We start from the raw sequence: 14,026 nt of genomic DNA, 5'->3' as shown, positions 1-14,026 counted from the left end.
CACCTCTTGGGTAGGGCTTTCCTCTGGTGTGTGGAGTAAAGACTTCTTATTGGTCATGGAAGTTAGCAGCATCATATTGGTCAATGTGTGGGTCAAAAGCCAGCTTTAGTATTGGGCTTGAAGTGAAGAGAATGTCATCTGTGAAAATTCATTTGAAAAGAAATGAAAGTTGTGAATCTCAATCTAAAAAACAGAAATAAAAAAATGTAAGAATATAATCTGTAAAAAAAAATAAAATAAAAAGAAACTAAAATATAAAATCTGATAAAACAGGAAAATTTATCTCAAAACCTTTGTTCATTAAAACATATTTCTAAGTTTAATTTCTGGGCTGCATATTTTCAAATAGCAAAATCTGTTTTTTGCTTGCAACAATAATGAAACTAAATCCACTCCATAGATCTCCCTCCTGCAGGAGACCAAGTCAAAACATGCAGCCAGAGCTGCACTGGAGTCATTTAGACCTCAGATGGTTTATATGTCAGAAAGGACTGGTCACAAACCAAACCTTGATCCATCTTAGATTTTGTTGTAAGATTAAAAAAAAAAAAACATTCTTTGCAGTGGCTGTTTTTCTATTTCCGAAAGGAAAAGGGAAAAATATTTTAGCCTAAATGAAAAACCTTCCAGCAAGCAGTTCTAAAAAATACTGACTTTTGCAAACCACGATTTTCCGATGTTTGCAAAAACAATGTCTCCCTACATGAATCATTTTACTTCCCTTCCACAGGGACTCTGTACTGGTTCAGGACAAAAATCCAATCAAAATACATTTTAATTTGGTTTCTTTTGTGACGAAATGTGCAAAAGTTAAAAGAGAGTGAATACTTTTCTGAAGCATGTAGCTTACTGCGACGGAATCAATCCGGTAGGGACGGATAGATGCATGGATGCAGTGCTGGCTTTGTGTCCGTACTCCAGTGATTTGCACCTATACCACAGCAGCTTGAATAAATGTTTAACAAACAGTACATAGAATCATACACATAAACCATCCTGGGTTTTACATGTACACATTGTTTAGAATCAGCAGGAGAAAGGCAGAGAGAGGAGGTGACATAGCTATGGTCGTCCTGCAGGTATGTCCAAGAAGCCCTCTAAGAACCCGGCTCAGCTAGTTTCCTCCTGGAACCCTTTTATTTTTCCTCTCCCTTCCTCTCATGACCAAACCGGTCAAATCTATATGCTCTGATTAGACATCTTTGGTCAAAAAGGCAGACTCAGCAAACGTTGCTTTCAGCTGTTCCTCCTTCAAAAGGCCAACTCTGGGGTGAGTCCTCTGGTTCAAAGTGCCGACTGGTTCAAGGCGCGTTTGCTGCTGTGAGGAAATAACCTCCGTCTTCCACCAGCCATCAGAGGTCTGTAAGCCAGCGCATTATGAGAGGGGGGTCACAGCCTCCTCATGTGTCTGATTGTAACTTAGTAAAGGTTAACTGCCGGGGGGTCCGGCCGTGAGAAAGTAGGTCATCATCTCTCCTTTGCCTTTGACAGTGACGACGCCTCGGTATTCCAGTGTGTAGTTATAGGAGCTCAGTACCTGGTACAGATCGGTTGTCACCTGCGTGCAGATAGTATGGTTTAGATTCACTATCATTTTTTTGTTTTAATAAACAACTACTGATTAATAATAATAATAAAAAAAATATTAAAACCAAAACAATGTTAGTAGTTATTATTATTAAGATTATAATGTGAAACTTCTGAGCCAGTTTTTTAGTAATAAAGTTACTTTTTTCTATGCAAGATTTTCTGAAATATTCGACAGGAAGTCAATAATAACTATATTAGTTAGTTACCTGTATCCTTTCTGGGACCCCTGTGCTGTCCATGCGACTCGCTACGTTCACCGTGTTCCCCCAAATGTCGTACTGAGGCTTCCTGGCCCCGATCACTCCGGCAACCACAGGGCCAATGTTTAGACCTGTGAAAACAGATTAAGATAGCATCAGATATTTACCAACCTGTGTATTACTGCAATTGTATGTATTTTGGAGGGAGGGGGATCTAGTAACCATAGATACCATCTATCTCCCAAGTAACGATATGTTTGCATCTTCCTTCAGTTCCTGACTATCCATAGTCAGGAACTATAGTCAAATGTTTGCTGGGGGTCAGAATGGGCAACATCAAATCCTACCTGAAACTGCTGGCTAAGGATAAGGTTAAATACAGGAAGATTCTTATTCACGCTGGCGGTAATGACTATCCTGGGTGCCATTCCGAACTTAGTCCCGCCCACAAGGTTTGAGGTTGGGAAGTTCGGTCTGGCATTGCTCCATAGTAGCGCGAGTATGATCGCCCACTCTCTGGCGATCCAATCAAATTGTCAGGGCGGGCTTTATACGATGATGGACAGATGATCAACAGTAACGTAATCAACCACGTGACCAAAGCACGCATGGGTGATAACAACAATGGCTGCCGCCGGAGAGTTGAGGTGAGTAGATTCTGCTATTAGGTCTGTTCTAGAAGATATCCACAGCAAATTAATTTTAAAAGAGGAACAGAGAAACGCGATCAAGGCTCATCTTCTTATTCTAGGCATGCAACTGCACGCTTTGATTTTTGTTGACAACAACTATGCGTTGCTTAACATATATTACGCACTCCGTTGCTCTTATTGGTTGTAGGTCTATCCAATTGAGTGCAGAGGCATTTTTTTTCCTGGTTCGTTCCAAACACGCCCCATAATCACAGCTCTATGGAGCAGTATCAGACTCATATTCTGACTAGAATTGAGTAGGACTACGTCAGGCTAGGTAATGACACCCGGTTACGCAGACTGAAGGTCAATAATATTAGTGTTGCTGCGGTGTGTAAGTTTGCCAAAACAATTTCGGACTCCATCATTTTCCCCTCCCTGATCCGACTAGTAAAGACCAGTTTAGCCGCATGTCGTCATTCAATCGGTGGTTGTCTAGGTGTTGTCCTGAAAACGATGGGTTAAATCAATAATTGTCAATCTTTTAGTGGAAAGCCTGGATGGTGCAGCTCTTCTTTCTAGGAATCTGGCCGAATTTATTAATCCTCCAAAACCCTGACAACCTAGGGTGCAGACCAGGAAGCACAGTCATATTTTAAAGGGGTCATAGAATGCAAAACAGAGTTTACATTGTCATGGATGAATAACGATAGTTCAGTGGGTGAAATGGACGTACAGAGAAGTTCAAACTCCATCGACACCTAACCTGACCCCCTGCCAGATGGATTTGCTGGATTTGCTCCGCATATTCATCTGGAAACCTTCCATTGAAGTAATTTTGGGAAGGGGCGAAAATACTGGTTAGCTGATTTGCCTATGTTGGTGATAGACGGGCCAAATAAACCAATCAGATCAACGAAGCATATGACGTAACAGAGCGACGACGAAGAGGAGCCAATTGATAGATCAAACTCTTGCCGAAACCAGTCAGGAGAAGAGCAAAAACATCTTTTTCTTTGAGAAAAGCCTCCAGAGCAGTGCTTTGCTCTTCTTTCAGTGAAGAAATACTTCGTAATTCCGATAAAACTTGCTCGATAGCCACGCTAACACTAGTTTCATCGGCTGAAGCCGCCATGTTCTTTAGACTGAACTGTCGCGCTTCTCGTTGAGTCACACCTTAACCCGCTTCAAAGCCAACGCTGATTGGACGTCCGTTTGGTGAACAGCTCCAAATTTTCTTTAACAGAGAGTCTCCAGACTGATCTGCGAGTGAAACCTTGAAAGCTCGCGAGATCAGGATGGTCTCACAAGGCTAATCAACACCTCCTTTCTCTGCAAATCTCACAATTCTAAACTTCCACCATAAAACGGGCGAATTCAGACGAAGCACCGAAATGAACTCAATTCGAGGATGCTGCCTTATTTGGTTCTGGCCTGTACTTTTGTCACGCCCCGAAATTGACATACAGACCAGCCCAATGGTTCATTGGCCCAAGAGCATGAATAGAGGTAGATGTAAGACACCAGTTTAGCTGTTTATCCTACAGTTGGGTTTACTTCTACAATAACAAAGCAGGCAGTCAGAACCACAGGCGTAAATGCCGTGTTCCAGGCTGCACGGAGAAAGGGGACATTTTCACAGTCTTCCCAAGGATCCTAAGACTCGACAGGCATGGATTATTTTTGTCTATCAGAAGATCCCTGCAAAGTTTGATGCTCAGCTGTTCATTTGCTCTGAGCATTTTACCGAAGACTGCTGGGCCGCTGACTGAACCGGACCGGGCATTCGAACCGAGCACTCAGCTCCAGGGCTGGTCCGGGTCCAGAGCCAGCTGGGGACGGAGCGGCCGAACCTGACCCGGTGACGGAATGCTTCACCCCACTGCCTGGTAAGGCAGGTCAATGCAATCAACTGGTTTTCCTTAGAAAGAAAATTCTGAACCAGTCTGACTGTATGATCTGGTTGAATTGTCTCTGTAAAGTGCATTGAGATGACATGTTTTGAGTATTGGTGCAATATCATTAAAGTTAATTGATTTGAAAACTGTAACTAACCTGGTAGATATTTGAATTTAACAGACACCCTCCTCTAAAATCATCCACCATGCTTCCATTTGCCATGATTCATTGTGGGTCAAAGTGGATTGGTTGGGCTAGAACAGCAATGGCAGACAACAGTGGAAAATATGAGGCTCCTGTCTGCCGTTACAACGGTTTTATACAAACCTATTTTCATTTTAAAGTTGTTAAAGGAGTGTTCATTGATATATTTCATCTGGTCCATCATCCTCATGGCGTAGTCAGCCATGGCGCGAATGTGCGAGCGCCCAGCCTTGTCGTATGTGGAGTCATTGAGACCAGAAGCTGCCATGTAAGTGGAGCCGATTGTCTTTATCTTCTCCAGCTGCCGGAACTGGTCCTCGCTGATGATCTATCAAGAGCAAGAAAGTCTGAAGTTGACACTATTCCAATGTCACACACAAATAAAAATTAAAAAAATTCAGATGGACATGCTGTGAAGCCAGCTGATCAATCGCATTGGAACTTGGTGTGACTTTATGCAGCTGGAAAACCATTAGGTAGACTCAGATCCTGATAACATTCATGCTCACCTCATCAAAGTCTGCAATAATCTCGTTGAGCAGCCGAAGACACTCCACCCCTTCGTTGTTGGCCTCCAGCTCCACGTAAAACTCTGAGAAGTTACTGATGGAAGCAAACATGACAGCCACACACTCACAGGACTGGTAGTAGAGCTCATCGTTGCGCCGCTCGCGCTGCAGGAAGTGAGCGGCCACGTCTTTGGGCAGGATGTTGTGGAGCAGACGCCGATTGTAGGCCTGCAGCTCCTCCATCTCCTCCTTCTCCTCGGTGGCCTGGAGGTCATTTCCAGATGAGAGTTTAAAGTCGAGGGAGCAAAGCTTTCCTGTTTCACTCATTACACTACAGGCTTAATTTTAAATGGATCCAACTTCATAAACATTTGATTTTAGATAAAGTAAACAAAATTAGCACTAATACCGTAATATAGTTTCACACACAAACAAATTAGTATAAATGTTTTAGTTATATGTAAGGTGCTACGATGTGGATATCCCTTTTCAGCTGACATTATGAGCTGAATTTAATTGAACTGCAATGTAAGGATTCAATTAGAACAGATATAACTCAATTTGAATTAGTGCATACACATAATAAACTAAACCTTTGTTTTTTAAAGTGCCTTAACATGTTTGTTGTAAATTGGCTTCTTTTTAATTACATCACAAGAAGGCATAACAACTTTGATTTTACCATTTAAAAGGAGTTTCTTATTCTTAGTGAAAATCTTTCAAGATTGTGCTTATTTTAGGCCTTTAAAAATTTGCGTTTTTATATATGAACTGTTGTCAGATTACAAAGAAAAATCTCCATCTCAGGAAATGTGATGCATCTCTGCTTCTGTCTCCTTGAACCCCAGTCGGCCTCGGCAGACGGCCGCTCAGTGAGCCTGGTTCTGCTGAAGGTTTTTTCATGTTAAAAGGTAGTTTTCCTCTCCACTGTCGCTACAAGCATGCTTAGTGTGAGGGATTGCATTTGAGTCAATGCAATCAACTGGTTTTCCTTAGATAGAAATTTTTTAATCATTTTGACTGTATGATCTGATGAACTGTAAAGTGCCTTGAGATGACATGTGTTCTGAATTGGCGCCATATAGATAAACTGAACTAAATTGAAGTGAGGGACAAAAAAATTTATATCGTATCATGGTTAGCCATTTCCCCAAAATAGCTTCTGCTGCCATTTTCTTTATACATTTCTCTTTAACACAGAGGATACTCATAGATCGGTGATTTAAGTAGTTTTGTTATTCCGCCAATCACCAGTAGGTTGCAGCAAATGGCTTCTAACATTTAGCCAGTGTCTGTACGGCTGCAAAATGCATCTTCAATATGAAGCAGAGCAGGTGAGCGAGGCGGAGTGGAAGAAATATGGTGGAGAGCAGAGTGGTTTTCAATTCAAAGGCCGGAGCGAGGATTTCGCTCCGCTCACATCAATTAAAAATGTTGGAATATAAAATTTGTAAAATAACATTTATTTGATTTCAGTGTGATTTTATTTTGACAAATAACACTTAAATAGCGAGGTGTAACATTCACAGCTGGAAAACAGTGCGATAATTTAACAGCCAGTCAACTTTGAGCGGCAGAGCGAATGATTGAGCGGGAAGCAGGAATTGTGTGGCGCTCCGTTCACATGCTCTAATATAAAACATTGAAAAATTACCGACTTGGTGTAATAAACTGGATTTACTTGCACCAAATTTGAATAATAAACTGAAATTTTGTAACTACGATCAAATGTATAGAATGTATTGGAACAGTAGGATATACCAGTAGGTGTTTTATAACTAAACGACAATTTAGAAAAAAAGCTTCACAGCTACTTCAGCTTCTAAAATATCCAACCAAAGCCCTATGCTAAGTTTATTCTTTTTTTACTAGAAGTTACAAACTGAATCTTCTGGAGCAGATCAAACTGGTTCAGCCACATGGCCCTTTCCTGAATCAGTTTGACTCCCCTGTTCCTAAAGGAACCGGCAGGAAAACCAGATTCCTGGCAGTCCAGGCAGCAGCTCGGACTGACCTGCAGCTTCCAGAGGAAGTCGAGCCTGGCTGTTGACTCCACCTGCTGGGCATGAAGGTAAAGGGCGAGGACGAAGACTGTGATCACCACGGGGGTCATGATCTTCAGAGGAACCTTGTTGTCAACGACGCAGCTGGAGGAACAAACAGGCAGGCTGGTGTAAGAATCAGCAGAACAATCCAGAGATACAGGTGTTACCCAACATTTAGAATACGCTCCAAGGAGGAATCCGACACAAACAAGCTGTCCTATAAATCTGGGCTCGTTAGCACAAGCATCTGTTGCCAGGGGGTCATCATTAGATTCATTAGTGAGGTAACGACGCTGCCGGTTTAACAGATGATGGAGCAATGAGGACATCCGACTATCTCACCTTGTACTGTTATCTGGTTTGCTGTGAGGAGAGAAACAGAGAGGAGCTGATCAGCGGTCAGGACGGGTCCACACTAAGGTTCAAGCGTTGGACAGAGGTGACGGCAACACTCACGTGTAGTATATGGCGTTTGCTATTACCAGCAGGTCCTGGTTGTCAAACAGGCTTACTTTAGGCACCTCCATTATGAGAAGGTAGAGCAGCTCGATGAAGAGCATGAGGAAGAGTTTCCCGATGCTGCTGATCTGGAGGAAGACGGAGCAGGCCAGCAGACTCAGAAGCACACAGGATGTGAAGTACTGAGGAGGACACAGAGAAAGAGAGTATTTATCCACAGATAATCGAAATAAATGTTTATTTTTTTATATAAAATATCACGTCTCCATATTCTTTCCCATAAATAGGATTTGATCTAAACTATTGTATTATGGCTATTTTATAGGATGATTTACTTTTAAAAGAAGAACAAAAACAACTCTATTAACTTATTTTGAGTGAACCATACTATATAATAAGATATGGTGCATATCTTATTATCAGGTGAAGTATACTAATTCCTTAGAGGGATTATCTCATTAAGCTGCATGAAAAAAAGTCCAAAAAGACCTATTTATAGACAATTTTTACTTATATCAGTTTTTGCAGTGATGTTAAATCAATTTCTTAGGATGACATGAGCTTAAAGTAGAGACTATATCTAGTGTTTCCCTATTTCACCTTAACAATTCACTTAAATAATAAATATCAGATCATAGTCATCTGTTAGATCAAGGGTCTGAAACAGTTTTTTGTTTGTTTGTTTCCCTTTGTTATTCTTTGTTCTGTGCCTCCATGGAAAATTATGGCCCCTCGTAAATTTAGCCTACAGCCACTGCTGGCTATAAGATATAAATCCTAATATTTTTTGATCTCCCTATAATATCAATAGGATTATAGCACAAAAAGCTGTAGGATCCTTTTTCTTAGTAAAAAAATAGTCATCTTCATTCCGTGTACAATTAAATGACCTCAGGCCTTAACAAGGCTGGAGAAAAGCCATTACGAAAAGATAACGTGCAGCTAAAGGAGACACAATGTCTGACACAATTACTCTTTCTAAGGACCGGTTTTATAAATAGAATATCTGTAACCAGGCTAAAGTCACCTAGATTAAATATGTGACGTTTACACAATCTGTCAGATAATACACAGTGTAGTAACGCATCACTCTACTGATGTTACATTAGGAAGCAGACATCCCTGCACTTTTTTCTTTGTGTTTATCTGGAAAGAGTCTCTGAACTGATTTTTGTAGATCTTTAGACTTAGACAAGTTTTATTGTCGTTTTGTATACACTCTGCATATACAAAACAAAATTTCATTTTCTACAGCTTTCATGACATTCCCATTACTTTAAGTGCAGCAGTGATCATATGTGAACAGTGTGGGAGAAAAAAACATGGTGCAAAGAAAATGCATTAATCTCTACTTGGATTACAATAAAAAGAGGTGTTTAGTTTAGTAATATCTGAAAACCATCTCTTTAAGAGGATGTTGTCATCACTGCTGATCGCTTAGATCGAAAATCTGGCCTTTAAAAAGAGACTCCGCTAGAAAATATGCTGGTTTGATTTTTTCCATTACTTCCATTTATACTAATTGCATATATGTAAAACATTATACCTCTGGTTACATGATCTTGTTATAATAATTATCAAACCATGATTCAGTTCACTAACAAATAGACCAAAAATAAAGTGCAAATACAGAAATAATATATAATAGGCAGACAGGGCTCAATAAATTACTTGGAAAGCCTACGTATGCAATTAGAGCGAGGTACTGGTGTAGACGTCCGTTAAGTTGTAGTACCTGGCAAAGAACCCTGAACTTTTATTGATTTATCATATATAATCCTAATAAAATTCTGAAGTTTATAGCTGTAATTAAACAAAATATGAATAACATTCTCCTGAAGAATAAATAAAGGGACATGTTGGTGAAGATTGTCAGTCATCCAGGTCAAAGTCATGACTATAACCTGGATGACCTTAATCTTCACCGGCATACTGCACTCCATATTGGGAAAAACACTCTCGGAATAATGCGTGAGTATGAGAAATTGCTTAGGTAAACTCCGTGCTATTTCTGACATTTTTAATTGAAAAAGCTTCCTGGATGGGAAGCGAAACGTCTCATTGGAAACAAAGTCCAGTGGATTGTTTTTAATTTTCTTTTTTTGGAACAAAGGGACATGGTAGTTGGAGTAATGGTGCTTCATTGAATGTAATAATTTTTCATCTTTAGTTGTATTGTGAGTTATATACAAACCTATAACCTCCTGTTACACTTTTTTTCTGTCAGATTATTGTATAGAAAATCTGAATGAATGAACAGTGGTGGTTTTTGCACATGAAGCTGCATGAAACAAGTGGTGCATAAGTAGCAACAGTCCTACTAGCAAGGCTAAGAAGCGTTTTCCCCATTAGCACTAGTTTTGCTTCCATGTCGCAGAGTAAACACAGGGCCACTTTGACATGAAACTGATTCTGAGAACAGCTCAGGGATAAAAAGGTTTTCCCTCATGTTGCCCATATCAGAAACCATCCACCCACACACACAGACTAACACTAACCACAACTCAAAGGACGCAACTTTACCCTATGGGGACGAGTTGAATGTATCTGCAAATCCCCACATGTAGGATATTTATTTTGCAAATTACTTCCTCCACATTGTAGGTAAAACATACCCACATACCCACCCACCCACAAACACACATATCCTCGGATTGATGAGCACCTCAGGAAAGCTGCAGATGAGGGCATCATCCACACAGGAGCCGTGTTGTGTGTCCAGGTTGTAGTTTAGTAGGAAAGCATGGCACGCATTCACAAGGTCCTGGCTGATATTGAGCTCCGACTGGATGCAGCTCCGCAGGCTGTGACTGCTGCAGGTGAACTGAACCAAATCAATGATTAGTGAGTGGACTCAGCTAATTAACACTCAGCTAATTAACTGTGTAAAAATTACGTCATCAACAAATCCGTAAGCGTCATTGTTGGCAACTTACAATGTTAATGAAAGCAGATAGGAAGACGACGATGATGGTAAAGACCCCAACTAAGGTGCTGTTAATTCTGGACTGAACAATACTTTTGGAAAGAGTCTGCAGAGGAACTGGGAAGATCTGGGGAAAAATATAATAAACCGGATTAAAGGAAGAACGTGTTGCGTGTGATGGCACAAATGATTAATCCAAAAACAAAGATTAATCCAACAACAAAGATTAATCCAACAACAAAGATTAATCCAACAACATGCTCCTGCAGTAATTGGCTTTTAACTTTATAGGGAGAATTTGCTTATGCCTTCACTGTAGATGAAACAAAGTAAACACAGGAGAATGAAGTGAGAGAAAAAAGAAACTCATGGGAATGGGTTGTTAGTGGCATAAAGGGAACCTGAAAAATTACATTATTATATTAAAGATAAAAATGGTTGATAAAACAAAAGAAAGACACTTTGGACTCATATTTAGATAAGTCAGTCAAAGGCAACTCTAAACAATTTTTTTTACTTTATTTAAAGCAACTTAAGAGTTGAAGTGCTCTTACAGTTTGTGGGAGTTTATTTGTGATTCGTAGAGCATTAGAACTAAAAGCCAATTTCCCATATTTGGTTCTGAATATCCAGAGGGGATTTAAGCCAGAAGGGGTCTGAACAGATAATCCCAAATGTACTAAATACTAAAAACGAGTCTGTAATGTAATTTGATGCTAAGCACTTCAGTGATTCATAGACTAACAGAAGGAGCCAGTGCAATTCTCAGCTCTAGTGAGGATGCAGGCAGCAACATTCTGGATCAGCTGCAGCTGTTTGATCCACCTTTTAGGCAGATCTGTGAGGACACCATTTCACTAATCAATTCCACTAAAGATGAATGCATCAATAAGCAGCAATGGAACGCGAATAGAAGAAAGATTTTAAATGCTGTAATATTCAGTCCTCTGTAGGACTTTAAATGCTATTTTTTATTTTATTTATTTATTTTTTTATTTAACCTGTATTTAACCAGGAAGTCCCATTGAGATTCAGAATCTCTTTTTCAAGACAGACCTGGCCAAGGTAGCAGCCAAACCACAGGAAGTTCATACATATTTACAACATATTACATTTTTCATAATAAAATCAGAGCAGTATGTTAAAACACATTGAGCATCTCATGAAAAACAAGCACATATCTCCATCACTACATTCTTCATGGTTTCTTTAAATTCAATAATGGACACGAGAGTTTCTAATTTGAGCTCTTTCTGGAGGTTATTCCATCCCCAAGGTGCAGAGTAGGAGAATGCAGTTTTTCCCAACTCGGTTGAAGCTCGGGGTATATTAAAAAGTAACCACTGAGATAACGCAACTGATAACTACCAGAACTCACAGAATAGGTCTGATGGTATGATCAAGTGTCTTATTTCAAACAGAGAAACTTTTAGAAAAATGAAAAGTTCAATTAGCTTGTTTTTTCCCCTCTAATCTTATCAGAATCAGACCTTACCAACTCTAACTTCAGGACATAATAGACATCATAAAGATGTCTTACACAGACTGCTTTTACTGTATATTAAGCAGATCTAAATTCCAGGACCAATTAAACCATAATAACAAATACCCTTAATCAACACGCTGGTGAAGATTCTCATTCATCCAGGTCGTCTTAGTGACATTTTGAATTGAAAAAGCAAAAAAAAAAAAAAGGTAAACATCTTCAAACTTGGAAACCAAGACCAGTGGATTTTTTATTTTATTTTTTTTTGGAACCCTTTATCAATCCATCTGAAAGATTAAAATTTGATTTCTAGGTTGAAACCCCTCTAAATGTAATAGAAACCAACACTATCTGACACTGGACTCTACTGTAACTTAGAGCAGGAACTTAAGTGAAAAATACAGCAAAAAAGAGCTACATAAAAAGCAATAATACTCTATTTATTTAGAAATATAACATAAAATTCAAGTTACAGATTTTTAAGGTTGGATGAACAAAGTTTTATAATGAGCTAATAGAGGGGGCTACATTTTATTCTGTTCTGAGTTCACAACTGTTACTGTAGATTGGTCAGGATGTCCAAATCTTACCCCAAAACAGCCGTAAACAGCTGAGATGAACATCACGCCAGTGAGGATGATAAAGCAGGTGATGAAGAAGCCGATCATCAGATCAGAACTAAAAAAAAAAAGAAAACAGGAATTAATTTACAGTTTTTTATCTCTTTATTAGCCGTTATCCTTTTTTCCCTACTGGATACCTTAAATTCCTACTGCTGATAAGATGCAACTTTCTGTTTGTAGGTTTAGCGTGATGCACAAAATGTCCAACTTCAGTAAATGATTCCTTATATTTTCATCAAACGAGACTAACTGTGTAGAAAAGAGTTTTATGATTCTGTGCTCTCAATAAAAACGATTCAACATCATTTAAACTTGGATTCATTTCTGTAATTAACTTTAGAAGTTACATATGTTTTCGTCCTTTGGATGATAATGGTTGCTGCTAAAGAAAACCTGAAACATAGTTTCTCAGAATGTTAGGATGTAAGGAAAGAAATAGAAAAAGTATCAAATATTGAGGGAAAATTGGGAGGAAAATTAAGGTCCTAGAATCTGAATGAGGAGTAGAAAGACAATATGGAGAGGGCACTGACCAGCATCTACTGGTTTTGGTCCTGTGTGTTTTATCAAGTCAAACTTCAATGCTGTTGGCTGCCACAGCATTTTTATGAACTTTATCATTTTTCTCTGCTGGTTAGCTTTATGGAGATACTGATTTTTATTTTCCAGAGGGACTTTGTACCGGTCCACACTGCCAGAGGTACCAGTGGTAGGTTTAGTGGTGATTCTGTGATTCATTATTTAGCATAATGGTCTGATCTGAAAACTAAAGAGAATATGTGGAGTATCGTCAGGAGGAAGGTGAGAGACACTGGTGCATGCCCCCTGAAGGCTTTTATCATAGCAACCAACAAAACCAAAGGATGATCACATCCATGCCATGCCACAATGATGCAGAAATTCATGAAAAAAAAAAGAGATCCAACCAATTACTTAGTGCATATTCTGTTTTTCTAAAGGGGCATAGAGCTTGGAATCCTGAGGTTCTGAGTAAAACCCCCACTCCCACAGACTGCCACTGTGGGTTCCTGAGAAAGACCCTTAATCCCACACTGCTCCTCGGGTGCCGCACAATGGCAGCCCACTGCCCCCCAAGAGGATGGGTTAATTACAGAGAGTTCATTTCATTGCTCTGTACTTGTGACAGTGTAATGACAATTTAAAAAAAAGCTGGAATATTTTGAAAAGGGCCAACATTTTCAACTATTTTTTTCTTTTACACTTTCCTTTAGTATTCTTGATCACCTGTGCAAACATGCAGAACCCGAGCTCACAATCGTCTGGTACTATCAAAGCATGCCAGAGGAGTGACTCACGTTGGCACAATGACGATCTGGATGAAGCAGATGAAGAAAAAGACGAGGGTGGCGCAGGCCACATATGCACCGAACCTGGTGTCCACCTGTTTGGAGTACTGAGAAGAGGGAAGAGAAACTTTGATATTAGATATATA

At 39.6% G+C, this 14,026-nt stretch overlaps 1 protein-coding gene across 2 annotated transcripts in view; it reads right to left on the bottom strand.

Moving 5' to 3' along the window:
- Positions 1-262: 262 nt before the first annotated feature.
- Positions 263-14,026, bottom strand: part of adcy5 (adenylate cyclase 5) — a 111,175-nt gene continuing 97,411 nt past the window's right edge. For both annotated transcript variants that reach the window (XM_038277736.1, XM_038277737.1), the window contains exons 11-21: positions 13,890-13,987; positions 12,541-12,628; positions 10,475-10,591; positions 10,204-10,362; positions 7,536-7,720; positions 7,422-7,442; positions 7,049-7,181; positions 5,035-5,298; positions 4,649-4,853; positions 1,797-1,921; positions 263-1,558 (exon numbers count right to left, since the gene is read on the bottom strand). In XM_038277736.1, coding sequence (XP_038133664.1) covers positions 1,430-1,558; positions 1,797-1,921; positions 4,649-4,853; positions 5,035-5,298; positions 7,049-7,181; positions 7,422-7,442; positions 7,536-7,720; positions 10,204-10,362; positions 10,475-10,591; positions 12,541-12,628; positions 13,890-13,987 — 1,524 coding nt within the window. In that variant the 3' untranslated portion in view covers positions 263-1,429. The remainder of the gene's footprint in view (positions 1,559-1,796; positions 1,922-4,648; positions 4,854-5,034; positions 5,299-7,048; positions 7,182-7,421; positions 7,443-7,535; positions 7,721-10,203; positions 10,363-10,474; positions 10,592-12,540; positions 12,629-13,889; positions 13,988-14,026) is intronic.

This window comes from Cyprinodon tularosa, unplaced genomic scaffold, assembly GCF_016077235.1.
Source record: "Cyprinodon tularosa strain WSP-4 unplaced genomic scaffold, ASM1607723v1 ctg134, whole genome shotgun sequence".
Taxonomy (NCBI): Eukaryota; Metazoa; Chordata; class Actinopteri; order Cyprinodontiformes; family Cyprinodontidae; genus Cyprinodon; species Cyprinodon tularosa.
The sequence above is the reverse complement of the archived record's forward strand: the minus strand, read 5'-3'. Positions and strand labels throughout refer to the sequence as shown.